The 17,916-nt window shown below is 47.1% G+C and overlaps 1 protein-coding gene across 1 annotated transcript in view; it reads left to right on the forward strand.

Annotated features, from left to right (window-relative positions):
* The first annotated feature begins 10,401 nt into the window (after nt 1–10,401).
* The window catches only part of LOC119965770 (CUB domain-containing protein 1-like), an 82,145-nt gene continuing 74,630 nt past the window's right edge, over nt 10,402–17,916 (forward strand). Inside the window, exon 1 of the mRNA XM_038796581.1 lies at nt 10,402–10,648. Within this exon, the coding sequence (XP_038652509.1) occupies nt 10,597–10,648 (52 nt within the window). The 5' untranslated portion in view covers nt 10,402–10,596. The remainder of the gene's footprint in view (nt 10,649–17,916) is intronic.

A 17,916-nucleotide genomic window follows, 5' to 3' on the forward strand; every position in this document is an offset into this window, starting at 1 on the left:
AAGACGGAGGTTGAGGGGCGACCTGATAGAAGTCTACAAGATTATGAGGGGCATTCTACAAGAATAGAATGGGATATGGTCCCCGGAAGTGTAGGGGGTTTTAGTTCAAAGAACAAAGAACAAAGAAAAGTGCAGCACAGGAACAGGCCCTTCGACCCTCCAAGCCTGTGCCGACCATGCTGCCCGCCTAAACCAAAATCTTCTACACTTCCTGGGTCCGTATCTCTCTATTCCCATCCTATTCATGTATTTGTCAAGATGCCTCTTAAATGTCACTATCGTCCCTGCTTCCACCACCTCCTCCGGCAGCGAGTTCCAGGCACCCACTACCCTCGGTGTAAAAAAACTTACCTCGTACATCTCCTCTAAACCTTGACCCTCGCACCTTAAACCTATGCCCCCTAGTAATTGACCCCTCTACCCTGGGAAAAAGCCTCTGACTATCCACTCTGTCTATGCCCCTCATAATTTTGTAGACCTCTATCAGTTCGCCCCTCAACCTCCGTCGTTCCAGTGAGAACAAACCGAGTTTATTCAACCGCTCCTCATAGCTAATGCCCTCCATACCAGGAAACATCCTGGTAAATCTCTTCTGCACCCTCTCTAAAGCCCCCACATCCTTCTGGTAGTGTGGCGACAATAATTGAACACTATACTCCCAAGTGTGGCCTAACTAAGGTTCTACACAGCCGCAACATGACTTGCCAATTCTTATACTCGAATGCCCCGGCCAATGAAGGCAAGCATGCCGTATGCCTTCTTGACAACCTTCTTCACCTGTGTTGCCCCTTTCAGTGACCTGTGGACCTGTACACCGAGATCTCTCTGATGGGCAGCATGGTCGGTTCAGGCCTGGAGGGCCGAAGGGCCTGTTCCTGGCTGTCATTTTCTTTGTTCTTTGAAACCCTTAACACAGCCCCGCCCACTCAAGCTGGAAGATTGAAATCTCCATTGTAACGTCCAGTTACATTGAGAAATCCAAAAACACTTCTGACTGAAGCGGCCTGGTAGTGGTGCAGTTTATGTCTCTCGGCATCATTAGTTATCCGTTCATGGGATGCGAGGGTTCGTTGGCAAGGCTTACATTTGTTACCCATCCCTAATTGCCCTTGAGAAGGTGGTGGCGAGCCGCCTGGTTGTGCCGCTGCAGTCTATGTGCTCCAACTGCACCCACAGCGCTGTTTGGAAGGGTTTTGACCCAGCAACAGTGAAGGAACAAGTTAGAGCTCCAAGCCAGGATGGTTGGCAGCTTGCAGAGGAACTTGCGAGTGGTGGCATTTCCACCCACCTTCTGCCCTCGCCTTTCAAGGAAGTGGAAGTCACAGGTTTAGAGGGTGCTGGAGAAGGAGCCTTGGCGAGTTGCCATGGTGAATCCTATAGATGGTACACACTGCTGCCACTGTGCTTCGGTGGTGGAGGGAGTGAATGACAACTAAGAAGCTGGCATGGCCTGTCATAATATACACCAGTATATCATGGTGCAGACACACACACACACTGATGGACACACAGCAAGACCAATCAACACGCACAACACCGCAGCCAATCACCAGTTAGAGCACACTCACTATAAAGACAGAGGGCATCAGTTTTCCCGCTCATTCGGGATGCAGCCTCTCAGAAGGACAGAGCTTACAGCTTACAGCACAGATCTTCACCATGTGCTGAGGAATTAACCCACAGTGAAAGTATGTTCAACAGTTTCTAGCTTAATAAAATAGTGTTGTACTATTTTAAGTGTTGGTAGCCTGTATATGTTCCACGGATCCAGAGCACCCAACACATCATGGCCATTTCGAGGGAAGTTAACAATTGACCACATTGCAGTGGATCTGGATTCACATCCATGACAGACCGGGAAAAGGTGGCAGATTTCTCGGACATGGGTGAACTGGAAGGATTTTTTAAAAAAAATTTAGATTAGCCAATTATTTTTTCCAATTAAGGGGCAATTTAGCCTGGCCAATCCACCTACTCTGCACATTTTTTTGGGTTATGGGGGCGAAACCCACGCAGACACGGGGAGAATGTGCAAACTCCACACGGACAGTGACCCAGAGCCGGGATCGAACCTGGGACCTCAGCGCCGTGAGGCGGTTGTGCTAACCACTAGGCCACAACCGGAAGGATTTTTAATGACAAGCCGGCAGTTTCATGGTGGCCATTACAAATTCCAGATTTTGAATTGAAACTCTCTGATCATTAGTCCAGGCTTCTGGATTACTATCCTAGCAACATAATCATAATGCTAACATATCCGCATCTTCATAACCCATGGCTGACAGTCATCTATCAATGTAGGAACATAGGAACTGAAGTAGGCCATTCGGCCCCTCAAGCCTGCTCCACCATTGAACTAGATGATGGTTGAACTTCTACCTCCACGCCATCTTCCTGCACTATCCCCATATCCATTCAGATATGCCATTCAAAGACAAGAGATATATTTTGGGAGACTAATTATATTGAATTTGAATTTTTAGTATTTTAAAGGGATGTCCAAATTTTTTTCTTTTTAATGTTACCTCATCCATTTCCTTTTATCACCAATCACCAGATCACTCTTCCCTCTGACAACAGGCCCCTCAGCTCTTTGCACTGGAAGACCAACAGGTTTCAGGCAGACCAAACAGCACCTTTATACATACGTAGATACATAGAACATACAGTACAAAAGGAGCCATTTGGCCCATCGAGTCTGCACCGACCCACTTAAGCCCTCACTTCCACCCTATCCCCAAAACCCAATAACCCCTCCTAACCTTTTTGGAAACTAAGGGCAATTTAGCATGACCAATCCACCTAACCTGCACATCTTTGGACTGTGGGAGGAAATTGGAGCACCCGGAGGAAACCCACGCACACACTGCGAGAACATGCAGACTTCGCACAGACAGTGACCCAGCGGGGAATCGAACCTGGGACCCTGGCGCTGTAAAGCCACAGTGCTAGCCACTTGTGCTAACGTGCTGCCCTGGTAGCACATCAACTTTCTCAGAGTTGATGGTCCTTCACCAGTAGTTGATGCTCGTCTCGTTGTGTATCCCAGGCACAGCCCATCGCGCACAGAGCCCTGTCTTACAATATGCTCCTTTGACTCATTCTAACACTGGGGAGGTTGCTCGCCGCTCTTCACCAGAACCAAACACAACACGGTTACTGTGCTGTCATCAAATACAAGATTTAAAAGAAAGGAACCATTCTATTCGCTCGTCTGAATGGTAACAATTTGTTGCCTTGAATGTTAAATTTGAGCAATTTGCTCCCAAGGTGGTGCCCTGTTTACCTGTTATATTGACTCAGTGACAGTGGTTTCAATTCTGAGACAGAAGGACCGATTGTAAGAGTTGAACGTGTAAGTCAAGGTGACTCTTCAGTGAAGCACTGACAGAGTGCTGCACAGGCAGAGGTGCTCCCCTTTGGAAGGGGCCTTGTTTCCCCTCCCAGGATGTAGAACATCTCAAGGCACAAGAATTTGAAAAGAACTATATGAAGCAAAGCTTTTTAATTATGTCGCAACAGGAAGATTGGATTTCAATTGAGGTAGATGTTGACTAGGCAGAATATTTTGACACAAATTATTCATAGATTCTCAGAGCACAGAAGGAGGCCATTTGGCCCACCGTATGTCTTTTGAAAAGCTGTCCACTTAGCCATGCACCCCAGCTTCCCACCCCCTCCCTCAACCTTGCAAATTAGTTCCCCTGCCTTGCAATTGGGAGCCTGATTTAAAATTCACTGTTACTGTGTGGCTTTTGCAGGATTTGGGGGGCCAGGCAGGGAATGGGATGCAGGAGTCCCTGCCCCCACAAAAGCCTTTTCCAGCACTCCTTGTGGGTCAAGAGAAGAGGAAATGTTCTCCCACACACCTCCACCACCCCACCCCAGTTGCCCACTTTTGTGAAGTCACGGAGAGTCCACACCGAGTGCTATCAAAGAACTGTAGGTTTAATTACAAGGCTATGATACACAAATCCCGGTCGTTCCTAATCGGGTCTGAACAGTCATTGCTGAACTGGCCGCCCGTATGTACAATATGGATGGCACTTACCCTTCCCCCTTAACGAGGGAGTTCGTACTCCGCAAGGGACATGGGGAAGATAATCGTCCCTATCCTGTAAGGCCCGTGCGGTGGGTTATGATTCCCACCAGCCCCTCAAGGGGGCCTCGCTCTACATCTCCCCTCCTGATCAGCAACCTCCCCTGCCAAACTGTCTCTCCCCTCCAGCCTCGGGCTCGGATATTCCCCATCTCCTGATTGCTGGGGATAATCCTCAAGGGTTCCATGGTCTGGACTGGACAGTGTGTCCATTGCAACAGCTGGTGGGTGTGGGGGGGGGGGGTTAAACAGCTGAAGACTGAGTGTGAGGCCCCGCTTTTAAATGTGACAGGACCCTCCGTATCCCCAATCTCACAGGGTCCTCCACATCCGACCTCACTGTAAATATCAGAGGCAATTGGTCAGCCACAAATCTAATGCGTAGCAGGCCGACCACAGCAGCTTTAATGATAACGGTTTAATAAATCAGATTTACACCGTGCAGGAACATGGGAGAAGGACTAGGCCATTCAGCCCCTCCCAGGCCTGCCGTGCCATTTAACTAGATCACGGTTGACCATCTACCTCAATGCCTTTCCCCCATGCTATCCTCACATTCTTTGATGTTGTTATAGTATCTAGAAATCTATCAAGCTCTACCTTGAACATAATTAACGATTGAGCTCCCACAGTCCTCTGGGGTAGAGAATTCCGATGGCTCCATACAAGGATACGGAGCGAGTGCTGGAAAAGGGGATTAGAATAGTTAGGTGCTGAATAGAATAGATGGGATGGGCCGAAGGGCCTCTTTCCGTGTTGTCAGACTCTATGGCCTCTCTCTGAGTGAAGAAATTCTTCCTCATCTCAGTCTTCAATGGCTGTAAAACAAACCTAGGCCAGGCCAATGATACAGATAAAATCTGAAGCCTATTTAGCGGTTTGAAAATATTCTGAACTTTAACATAAGAAATAGGATCAGGAGAGGCGCCTCGTGCCTCAATAAAGATTGTGACTGATCTATCTACATCAATTTCCCTTTCCCCACCTGTTCCTCGCATTCCCTGTGTCTAAAAATCTATCAATTTCGTTCTTCAACATACAGTACTCAACTGAGCAGCCTTGTTAAAGAGGAGTGGCTCACATAATGAACATGACAGAGTGGATATCCTCGCTGCTTCACAGGTTACGTCTATCTTTTCTCGTCCTGACATCCAATTCTCTGAATTCTCGCTTCTTCGGGGCGGTGTCAAGATTCCCCCTGTGGCGGAGACAGATCAGAGAAAGTGTCGCACAAAAGGTTGAAGGTTGGTTCCAGCTCTCCAACACGCAATCATCTATGTGACAGTTACTCCAGAATTACAGATAAAAGTATCTTTCAACCGTCAACACGTGCAGTGAAAGATTAGACTTTACATCTTTCAATTGATCAACAACAACTTGCATTTATATAGCGTCTTTCACATAATAGAAGGCTCCCAGATCCATTGTAATGTGATACCGAGCTGCGGCGTTGTACAAATGTGCAGCATGTGAAGAGTTAATGTTATGTGAAGCCTAGCCACTAGAGGGAGCTAAGGAACAGTACTATAAATTGCACTGACTCTTAAGCTAAGGGGAGGAGATTAGACGGGAGCTGAGGAAGATAAGATTCATAGTGATTGCAGAGTTAGTTAAGATATAATAGTTCTAATTACTGGATAGAGATATAGCATCTTTCACATGATAGATAGCTCCCAGATCCATTGTAAAATGTGATTCCAAGCCACACATTATTTGCGCAGATGGCCAAGGGCTTAGTCAAGGGGGTAAGTTTTAAGAAGTGTCTTGAAGGAGATGTTATGGGGTTTAGGGAGCTGTGGTAACTTGACCACAAGAAAAGGTAGTCGAGCATGTTGTAAAAGTTAAGTGTTCATTATTTCAAAAACAATTGAGGTAATAATACAGTTTGGCTTCAGGCACACGCAGCAGCGAAACACAATTATGCACAAGCTCCTCATGGCTTTATTGAAAACCTGGGCAAGCCCGGGCTCTCATGGTGTCACACCCGCATGCGCACCTTTGTTAACGACATCCATACACATAATCAGACAGCAAGATGCTCATTAAAACGCCCTCTAATAACAGGAGCGAATTCCAGAGCCTGGGGTCTCGCCAGGTGAATGCACGTCCAACAATGCTGGAAAGTAATATTTGCTAATCAATCAAACCCATCTTAATTCCCTAATAGTCTTCTTTTTTACAAAAACACTATACAACGGGAGGGAGGAGATCCAATTTGTCAAGTTTTTTTCCCCCAAATGCCTTTATTGTACTGTAAATCAATGACTCGTGGCTTCCTGCTTCAGCCTGTCAGAAACAATTGTCTGAAAAAGGCCACACAAAAGATATGAGTGCAACCCCAATGATGTTTCACAGCTTGAGCAATAAGTGCCCGTCATAATCCAGCTAAACCTCGAGGGTTCTTTTCTCAACACTCCAGGCAGAGAATATCCTTGACTAAACATGTACATACCATTATTTTGCAGACGCATACCAGTTCTAAAAATATAAACGAGGGCTGAGAGCCCAGGAGTAAGGTTAGTTCTTTTATGCCTTTCAACTCATCGCTATGCACTGATTCTGGACTGGACAATGTTGCTACGCGTCTCCTTCTACCGTTTATGTAACGCAACAAAAACTAATTTTCCAATTAAAATGAGTTGGGAGCGGCATTCAAAATGCTTAGACATTCCATACTACAGCCTCTCTGATATGTTCTGGAATTCCCGGTTAGAGGACTACAAAATCTGTTGAGCAACATGTAGGAACTTGCAGGCTGTTTCATTTATTTGAGCAACTGCCTAAGAATTCTGCAGAGCCTAATTGAGCATAGTGATAGAATGTAATCACGTCCCATGTCTTTCAACGGCCCTGTCATTGTTGAATTCCCCCATCACCAACATCCTGGGACTTACCATTGACCAGACACTGAACTGGGGTCACTATATAAATACTGGGACTGTAAAAGCAGATTAGAGGCTATCGTTCGCATCACATTAGTGTCAGACAATGACCTCTCCAATAATTGAGAATCTAACCATCTCCCCTTGACATTCAATAACATTACCATTGCTGAGCCCTCTATCATCAAATGCGAGAGGTTGATGTTGACTAGAAACCTAACTAGACCATGCACTTAAATAGTATGGCTATGGCAAAGCAGCCTGCTTGATTGGCAACCCATTTGCCATCATTCCCCACACCATTGATACACAGTAGCAGCAGTGCATGGCATCGACAAGATGCACCTCAGCAACTCACTAAAGCTCCTTCAGCAGCACCTTCCAAACCCACGACCCCTACAATCTTGAAAGACAAGGGCAGTAGGTGCATGGGAACTTCACCACTTTCAAGTTCTCCTCCAAGTCATTCACCATGGAAATATATGGCCGTTCCTTCACTGTCACTGGGTCAAAATCCTGGAACTCCCTCCCTAACAGCACTGTGGGTGTATCTACACTACATGGTCTGCAGTGTTCAAGGAAACAGCTCACCACTGCCACAAGGGCAAGTAGGGATGGGCAATAAATGCTGACTTGGCCATAAATGCCTGCATTCCATGAACTAGCGTTGGTGACCACTCTGTCCTCTGCCACACCGGTCACCTCCAGGGCATGCTCCTCAAAGCTGGTGAGGATTCTGATGTCCAACAAGCCACTCTGTGCTCTCTGCCGCCGAATGTGGGAGAGCTTTTCCTGAGGAGACACAGAGAGGGCATCATTAGCCACACCCGTGGTTCACAGTGGTGGGGAAGGGTGAGTGTGTGAAGGAGGGCTTGGGAGAGTTGAAGGAGGAGGGGTGGTGGATGCACCTGTGGGCAGGTGGGGGGAGGGGCGTTGTGTCTACTCACTCGTGCTGCCCGGTGTAGGTCGTTGACCTTCCTCCGGGTCACACTCCCCGAACTGACGGCTGCCATCACCTCGTCCCAGGCAGCACTGGCTGCCCTGTGGACGACCCTATGGGACCCTCGGGCAAACAGGACACCCCTCCTGACCTCCACTGCGTCTAGGAGCCTCCCCAGGGCAGCATCCCCGAATCTTGGGGATGGTCTCCTAGGTGCCATTGTTGTGAGCTGGCTGGGGTTGGCTGAGCAAGTGCAGCTTCAGTGCTGCTCGACATTGTTAGCGGGGGGCTGGGGAGCGCGGTGTCAGTGAATCAGCTGGCGAGCCTTCATTTGGGGCAAAAAGCCCGTGAGGCCTCGTTAAGTGGACCTATTAACGTTGAATAGCATTGCTGGCCTCGCTGGGCTGAGCGCCGGGAAGTCCACGCCAATTCCCGCTCACTACCACACTTTGCATCGCGCCCTGAGTGTCCGCTCTTTGATTCTAAACTGAGTTCCTCTGTCACAACGACCACCTATTCCGATGTTGCCTATATTACCCGTCTCCTCTCCGACTCGGACTTATCTGCTGCTGAAACCCTCATCCTCTCCCAGACATGACCATCTCAGCTTTGACAAAGAGTCATCGGACTCGAAACGTTCGCTCTTTTCTCTCCCTACAGATGCTGACAGACTTGCTGAGATTTTCCAGCATTTTCTCTTTCGTGACCATCTCAATGGTCTCCTGCCTGACTCCCTCATCACCAAACCACCTTAAACTGCAGGTCATACAAACTTCTGCCCGCATTGCTCTAACGGCAGCCTGTCCCTTCTCACTAATCACCCTGGTGTTTGCTGGCCTGTATTTCCCCTCAGCCTCCTGTGGTGAATGTGATTCACACCGGATTACAACCTGTATATACATGTGCCTATATTGTAAGTGCAGTTGCACTACCTGACCTCCAGGGGGAGTAGCTCTGGGAATGCTCGAGAGTTGTACGGGACCTCTCCCTTGGCTCCACCCAGGACTCCTGTATAAAGATCAGTGCCACAGGGTCAGCCAGCCAGTTCACCGAAAGTTCAACGGCTAACAGGCTGGCTCTGTTGTAAGTATATTCTAATCCTACAAGCACGTGTCTGTAGAATTGTTGGTTCCAACACCTCCCACATACTTTGATTGGAAATTCACATCCGAGGCCTATCTAAAGAAGTTTCTCAGTCAGTGCTAAATTCCGCTTTGAACACCCAAATCCTTCATCTCTGGCATCCTGGACACACCTCAATATGTTTGACCCAACACTGACAATCATGCTTCCAGCTGCATGGAATTCCTAGGGTGTAGAAGAGGCCATTTGGCCCATTGAGTCTGTACCGACTCTCTGAAAGAGCAATCTATCTATGATCACTCCCCCGCCCTATCCCGTAACCCCTACACATCTTTGGTCTGTGGGAGGAAACCGGAGCACCCGAAGGAAACCCACGCAGACATGGGGAGAACGTGCAGACTCCACACAGACAGACAGGCACCCAAGGTTGAATTCGGGCCCCTGATGCTGTACGGTAGCAGTGCTAACCACTGTGCCACCGTGCTGTGTGGAAATCTCTCCTTGAATCTCTCTCTGCCTGCCACCTCTCCTCTTCTAAGTCATACCTTGAAACAAACTTTCTGATCTACCCCCTTCTCTCTTCCAGATAGGTGATAATTTTCACAAGGACACAACTATGAAACAGTTTGGAACCTTTTTAGCACAACGATAACTTGTATCTGTCCAATCCTTTAATGAAATGGATTGGATTGGATTTGTTTATTGTCACGTGTACCGAGGTACAGTGAAAAGTATTTTTCTGCGAGCAGCTCAACAGATCATTAAGTACATGAAAAGAAAATACATAATAGGGCAACACAAGGTACACAATGTAACTAGATAACGGCTGAAACATAGAGGGGTGTGGTGTTAATCAGGTCCAAACGCACTCCACAGTGCTTTAGGTAGAAGATGCAAAAGGAACAGTGGCACATTGGCTAGCACTGTTGCTTCAAAGCACCAGGCACCTGGGGTTGATTCTCTTTTGGGTCACTGTCTCTGCGGAGTCGGCACTTCCTCCCCACGTCTGCGTGGGTTTCCTCCAGGTGCTCCGGGTTCCTCCCACAGTCACAAAGATGTTGTTATGTGGATTGGCCGTGCTAAATTGCCCCTTAGTGTCCAAAGATGTGGGGTATGGAGATTGGGAGTGGGCCTCGCAAGTGTTCTTTCAGACGTTCAGGGCATACTTGAGGGGCCGAATGGCCTCCTGCACTGTCGGGACTCCACGGAAGGAAATTCAAAAACTTCAGATATTGCAACGGCACATTCCTGGGTGTGGGTGTTCGATCATCTCCTTTCCCTACAACTGAAGTTGCCTGTGCAGAAACCAGCCAGTTCCCATTCAGGGCTCCAAGTCCTCCCCTGTGCAAACTTGCCCAATCTGTGGTTTTCTCAGACTGCAACGCAACACGTTTGGACCCTGCTGAAGAAGAGCTTCCCCCCAGGAGCTGCGCCGACACGCCTAGAATTTACCTGCAGACGAATGAGGAGAGGTGACCCTGAACACAGGAAGCAGTGGATGGCGAGAGACGGGAGGATAAATACGCACAAGTTTAAGTTGGATTAAGAAGCGTCCTTTTCCTCCTCCCAGTCTGGTGTGTGTTTGCAGGGCGATGGGTCAAGGCGGTGTGTTCCTGCTGCTCCTGGGCTGGGTCCTGGGGACAGGTAAGTGAAACTCACCTGGACAGGGCAGGGTCGCTTCAATTTCACAATCACCACTTCCACGCGCTCCTTTTGCTGTTCAGGAAGTACAAGCATGTTGAAATGTCGACCCTTTGTGCCGTGGGCCTGGCCTTTCAAGGGGTGCTGTGCCTTGTTTATTGGCCCTCAGGTGCTGCCTGCCTGCTGTACCTTTCATTTTTGGGAGTGAGGTTGAAATTTCGCGGCTGGGTGGGTTCACACTCTTTCCCCTCTTGTTTTCCTGAAGTTTAGGGTTCAGGTTTCAGTCCCAGGGCTGGAGCACAAACATTCAGGCCAGCCAGCCAGCACTCCAGTGCACTGCTGCAATGTCCTCCCTCCAATGTGACAATAAAGCGACTGCCCTCTCTAAAAGATCCCATGCCACTATTTTGAAGAAGGGACAGAGGAGTTATCCCCAGTGCCCTGGTCAATACTTACCCCCTCAATCAACACGGGTAACTGCTGTGTGTGGGAGCTTGCTGTGCATAAATTGGCTTCCTACTTCTAACAGTGACCACACTTCAAAAATAAATTTATTGTTTCTTTTCACCAAGCACTTTACAGGCAATGCTCAGGAAGATGCTATATAAATGCAGGTTAAGGGAGGCTTGGCAATGCAAGAAAGGTTGCAGAGTTAAACTTGGGGCCAAATGGCCTCCTTCTGCACCCTCTGGATTCTGTGACTTGGAATCATCGAATCCAAAAGGGCAGAAGACGGCCATTTGACCCATCGAGTCTGCACCGAGAATATTCCACTCGTGCTCAATCCCAATAACCTTTTAACATACACCTTTTTTGGACACTTGAGGGGCAATTTAGCATGGCCAATCCATCCCTTAACCTGCACATCTCTGGACTGTGGGAGGAAACCAGAGCACCAGGAGGAAACGCACGCAGACATGGGGTGAAAGTCATTCACCTGAGGCCGGAATTGAATCCGAGTTCCTGGAGCTGTGAGGCAGCAGTGCTAACCACTGGGTACGGTGGCACAGTGATTAGCTCTGCTGTCTCTCAGTGCCAGTCCAGGTTAGGTGGATTGGTCATGCTAAATTGCCCCTTTGTGTCCAAAATGTTAGGTGGAGTAATGGGGGTGGGGTGGGGGCGTGGGCCTAGGTAGGATGCTCTTCCCAAGGCTCGATGCAGACTTGATGGGCTAAATGGCCTTCTTCTGCACTCTAAGGATTCTATGACTTGGAACTTGGAATTGCTATGTGAAATAAGATGGTTGAGGTGAGATAGTTCCAATGGATTTTGGGACAAAGGGGCTCACTTTGGTAACCAGATTGGTCCATCGGATTATTGCGACAGGCTTCAGGAGACCCCTGCATGTTGTTGTTGTTGTTACTTGTGGTTGGTCATTTGGTGCACCGGTTGCCCAGGGCTACTCTCTTGAATGTGCAAGACGTTCTTAATGAAGTTTTACTGATACGCCTGGGACGTTACCTGACTTCTGACAGCCTTTGGCCCACATTTGGAGTTTACAACAGAAGATCACCTCCCACTTGGGAGATCATTAAACAGCAACCGCTAGAATTCAAAGCATAAGTACTTGGAAGTATCTTTAACTCTGAAGAAGAGTTATTTGGACTCCCTGCTTTTCTCTCCACAAGAGGCTGCCAGATCGGCTGAGGTTTTCTGGCATGTTTTTATTTCAGATTACCAGCACCTGCAGTATTTTGATTTTAGTGATATACTTCCAGGTCAGGATGGTGAGAGACTCCGAGCGGAGCCTGCAGGTGGTGGCGTTCTCCTGCATCTGCTGCCCCTTGTCCTTCTGGGCAGTAGGGGTCACAGATTTGGAAGTTGGTGGTTTCAGCACGACTTGCCTTATTATTATTCATAGTTGAATTTAGCTAAAAGGATTAATATGTAAATCAGGCCAACACTGAAGTGACTGGATAGGCAGCTTGGATAAGTTAGACTTGTTCCTCGCAGTGATATAAAACGGGCTTTACCATTGAGAGCGAGTGTGCATGTGTCAATTGTTCCAATTATGCCAACCCATCCGCTGTGTGGCAGAGCCCACAATAATGTTCTCAATCGTTGCCTGAAGTAGGGTTTACCATTATGGGTGTACACATATTTGGGCACTTGGTGTTTGTGGGAATGTCAAGAACCTGAAACTGTTAATCGAATCATAGAATTTACAGTGCAGAAGGCCATTCGGCCCATCGAGTCGGCACCGACTCTTGGAAAGAGCACCCTACCCAAGCCCACACCCCCACCCCATAACCCAGTAATCCCACCGAACACTAAGGGCAATTTTGGACACGAAGGGCAATTTATCACGGCCAGTCCACCTAAACTGCACATCTTTGGACTTGTGGGAGTAAACCGGAGCACCCGGAGGAAACCCACGCAGACACGGGGAGAACGTGCAAGCTCCGCACAGACAGTGACCCAAGCCGGGAATCGAACCTGGGACCCTGGAGCTGTGAAGCAATTGTGCTAACCAATGTGCTACCGTGCTGCTCTTATCCATGTTGGGTCATGGATAAAGCCATTTAGTGTCCCTCCCTGGTTTGCTCATACGTATACAAGAATCCATTTGTGTTTTTGGACAGCCGTTTACCATGACGTTGAGTGACCAGTGCAGTTTTGGAGAGTGTAATTTGTAACAGCGTCATCAGAAAGCCATGCACGAGTGGGAGAAGGTAATTCATTAAAGTAGGGAAAGTGTTATGTAAGGAAAGTATATCCTTGATTACTACAGAACAAAAACAAGCCACAGGAATCCAGGCTGACACTCCAGTGCCGTACTGAAGGGATGTTGCACTATTGGGGCAAAATATTAAAACTGATGTCACACTTGACCCCTTGTGGGATGTGCATGATCCTTTGGCACTATTTAAAAGAGCAGGGACATTAACCCCCGGTGTCCTGGCCAACATTCATCCCTCAATCAACACCCAAAAACAAACAAGATTATTTGGCCATTGTCACATTGCTGTCTATGGGATCTGGCCGTGTTGCCCTGTTTTCTACATTACAACCATGGCTAAACTTCAGAAAGTATTCCATTGGCTGTAAAGCTTATTGAGGTCTGGTGGTTGAGAAAAGTGCTATATAAATGCCAGGTGCATGGTTTAATGCTTGATACAAGCCCCTTCCCACCCAACCAGCACATCCTCCTCATCCTTTCTCATTCATCTTCTTCTAGCTTCCTTTTAAATGCATTTTGAATATTTGCCATCATTGCTCCGGTTAGTCGCAATTCCACGTTCTCTGGGTAAAGATTTTCCTAACTTCCCCATTTTACTGATTATCTTATGCTGGTGGCCCCTAGTTCTGTTCTCATCCACAAGTGGAAAGACCTGCTCCCTGTACACCCTGTCAAACCCTCTCATATCGTCAAGACCACTATCAGGCCATCCATCAACCTTCTCTTCTCCAGGGAAAAGGGACCCAGCCTGTTCAATGCTACTTGATCAGAATAACTTCTCAATTTTGGTATGATCTTTGTTTACACTTTAGTTCTACTGTCTTTCTATAATATGGATTTTATAAGTTGATTTAATTAAGATTCTACGCAGGTTTCATACAACCTCTTGGCCTTTCAATTCTATCCCTCTAAAATTGGCCGCCAAGACCATAAAACATAGGAGCAGATGTAGGCCATTTGGCCCATCGAGTCTGCTCCACCATTCAGTGAGACCGTGACTGATCTGATCCTCAACTCCACCTTCCTGCCTTATCCCCATAACTTTCCCTTGTTTTTTTCTGGCTTAGGTTTTAGAGTACCCATTTCATTTTATTTTTCAATTAGGAGGCAATTTAGCGTGGCCAATTCACCTGCCCTGCACATCTGGGACTTCGGCTCCGTGAGGAACTTTCCCTTGCTCAGTCCACCTACGCTGCACATTTTTGGGTTGTGGGGACGAAACGCACACAAACACGGGGAGAATGTGCAAACTCCATACGGACAGTAACCCAGAACCGGGATCGAACCTGGGACCTCGCGCAAACTCCACACGGACAGTGACCCAGAGCCGGGATCGAACCTGGGACCTCGGCGCCGTGAGGCCGCAGGGCTAACCCACTGTGCAACCGTGCTGCCCTAAAAATCTGTCAGCCTTGAATATACTTAATGATCCAACCTCTACAGCTCTCTGTGGTAAAGAATTCCACAGATTTCACTACCCTCTGAGAGAAGAAATTCTGCCTCATCTCTGCTTTAAATGGACGGCCCCCTTACTCTGAAATGATGCCCTCTGGCCCTTGTCTCTCCCACAAGAGGAAACGTCCTCTCAGCATCTACCCTGTCAAGCCCCCTGAAAATACGATATGTCTCAATAAGGTCATCTCTCATTCTTCTAAACTCCGTACAGGCCCAACCTACTCGACCTCGCCTCATTAGAAAATCCCTTTGCTTCTCGACATCATTTACGTTCATTTTCCAAGGAGTATGTCATGGTATCTCTTATGGGCAATGACTCCCAAATCCCTCCACACTGCAGCTTTCTGCAGTCTCTCTCCAATTAAATAATATTCCGCTCCTTTATTCTTCCTAGCAAAGTGCATAACTACATATTTTCCTACATTATATTCCATCTGCCAAGTTTTTTGCCCACTCACCTAACCTGTCTCTATCTCTCTGTAGACTCTCTGTCAGCCTCACCACCTGCCCTCCCCTGCCTTTGTATATATTTTCAAATGGACTTTTAGTCATATTGTTGCTACTTTAGTGATTTTTCATTTTAAAAAAAGGAGGAAGGGAGAAAATGGGGACTTTCAGACTGGTTAGCTTAACATCATTGGCAGGGAGATGCTAGAGAATATGGTAACAGGACACTTAGAAAAATGTCAGCAGGATTGGACAAACTCAACATGGATTTATGAAGGGGAAATCATGTTTGACAAACCTGCTGGAGGTTTTTCAGGGTGTAACTAGTAGAATAGATAGTTAAACCATTGGATGCGGTGTATTTGGACTTTCAAAAAAAACTTTTGAAAAGTCCCACCTCAAAGAGGTTGGTGTGTATTTAAAGCACATAGGATTGGGGATAATATATCGGCATAGATTTGAGAATTGGTTAGCAGACAGGAAACTGTGGGTAGGAATAAATGGGTCTTTGTTTTGAACTGGCAGGCAGTGACTAATGGGGTCCCACAGGGATCAATGCTTGGCACCCCAGATATTCATCAATGATTTGGAAGGGAGAACATAAAGTAATATTTGCAAGTTTGCTGATGACACAAAACTTGGTGGGAAGGTGGAGTGGTTAAGAGGCTTCAAGATGATTTAGACAAGTTGAGTGAGCGGGCACGTGTGTGGCAGATGCAGTATAATGTGAAGTTCTCAACTTTGGATGGAAGAGATGGGGAAATATTGACGTACAAAGGGACCTGAGTGCTCTAGTGCATCTTTGACGAAGAGTCATCCAGACTCGAAACGTTAGATCCCTTCTCTCTCCACAGATGCTGTCAGAGCTGCTGAGAATGTCCAGTGTTTTCTGTTGTAGTTTTAGATTGCAGCATCCGAGTAATTTGTGTTTGTGCCCTAGAACATCAGTCGTTGAAATCAAACATACAGTTACAGCAAGCAGTTAGAAAGACAAATGGTATGTTGGTCGTCATTTATGAGAGGACTTTGAGTGTAGGAGTAAGGATGTCTTAACTGTAGCTGTGCAAGGCCTTGGTGAGACCACACCTGGGGTATTATGTGCATTTTTGATCATCTTTCCTAAGAAAGGACAAGTGCAGTGAAGGTTCACCAGACCAACTCCTGGGATGGAAAGATTGTGGTAGGAGGAGAGGTTGGGTTGACTGGGCCTGTATTCAAAATGAGCGGGGATCTCATTTAAACATATAACGTTCTGGCAGGGATGCACAGACTGGGTGAGGAGATGTTGTTTCCTCTGCGTTGGAGAGTCTAGAGCAGGGGTGGGCAAACTACGGCCCGCGGGCCGAGGCCTTTATGCGGCCCACCAAGATCAAGTCAAATTTTAAGGTTAATGGCGGGGGGGGGGGGGGGGGGGGCTGATGGGTTACTGGTATAGAGTGGATATGTTGACTTGAGTAGGCTGATCATTGCTCGGCACAACATGTGTTTCATGTGAAGTTTCTACTTTAAAATATTAATTAATAAAAATTAATTGCTTTTTTTTTCTTTAAAAACCTTTTATTTTGGCTATTTTAAATATTAATTATTTTACTTAATATACTATGCGGCCCTTTAAAATTGTGAATTTCTGAATGTGGCCCTTGCACGGAAAAGTTTGCCCACCCCTGGTCTAGAGCAATGGGTCACTGTCTCAGAATATGGGGTAGACCATTTAGGGCTGAGATAGGGAGAAACCTCTTCACTCAGAGGGTGGTGAACCCATGGAATTCTCTACCACAGAAGACTGTGGAGGCCGGGTCACTGAAGATATTTAAGAAGGAGATAGAATTCTAAACTCGAAAGGGGTTTGGGGAGAGCGCTGGTGTATGATGCTGAAATAGAGAATCAACCATGAGCAGCTCAAAGGGCCAAATGGCCTTTTATTTTCTATGTTTGTCTATCTGAAGCCCTAGATCCCTTTGCTTCTCTACTTGGCTTCATTTTCTAAGGAGTGGTGTGTTTATTCTTCCTACCAAAAGGAATCACCACACGTTTATCCCGGTTGGAATTATTTCTTCAGTTATCATGTCAGCCCTGCAAGTTTATTCGTGTCTTCGACTTTTGTCAGTCCCTTTTTCTCCCCGTTATTTTTCCCAATGAATTAAATCTCAGGGTTCAGCCTGTGGATCTTCAGCTCCAGGAGTGGGAATCTGGACAATGCATTCCCTGGCTTAGCGACACAAGACCATGTTGGAATTCCAGGATTTAAAATACTGAAAAAATGAATATCCCTCTCAGAGACTAACTAGACAAGTGAATTTTGAGCAGGTCCCGGGCAATATGTAATTACCATGCCAAATAAGACAAAAACGTGGCAGTTGGAGGGAAGGCGTTCAAAGATACTGGAGCGAAGATTGAGGTGGATGGTGTTACACTGGAACAAGTAGATATGTTTGTCTACTTGCGCCACGTGGTGAGAGAAGATGGTCGATGTGATGCAGCAGTCAGAAGATGGATAGAGACAGCCAAAAGTAATTTCTGTGGAGGTAAAGTGTGTGTTAACAGCAAGAAAACGCTTGTTCGCAACAAGGGACAAACTCGTAAGCATCTACATTCTATCCACTTTCCTGTCCGCCCCAGAAGCCTGGACAATAAATAAGGATCGGTGGAAAAGGCCTCTGAAATGCAGATGCTAAGATGTGCGTGTGCA

The sequence above is a fragment of the Scyliorhinus canicula genome, chromosome 5 (assembly GCF_902713615.1).
Source record: "Scyliorhinus canicula chromosome 5, sScyCan1.1, whole genome shotgun sequence".
In the NCBI taxonomy this organism is placed as follows: Eukaryota; Metazoa; Chordata; class Chondrichthyes; order Carcharhiniformes; family Scyliorhinidae; genus Scyliorhinus; species Scyliorhinus canicula.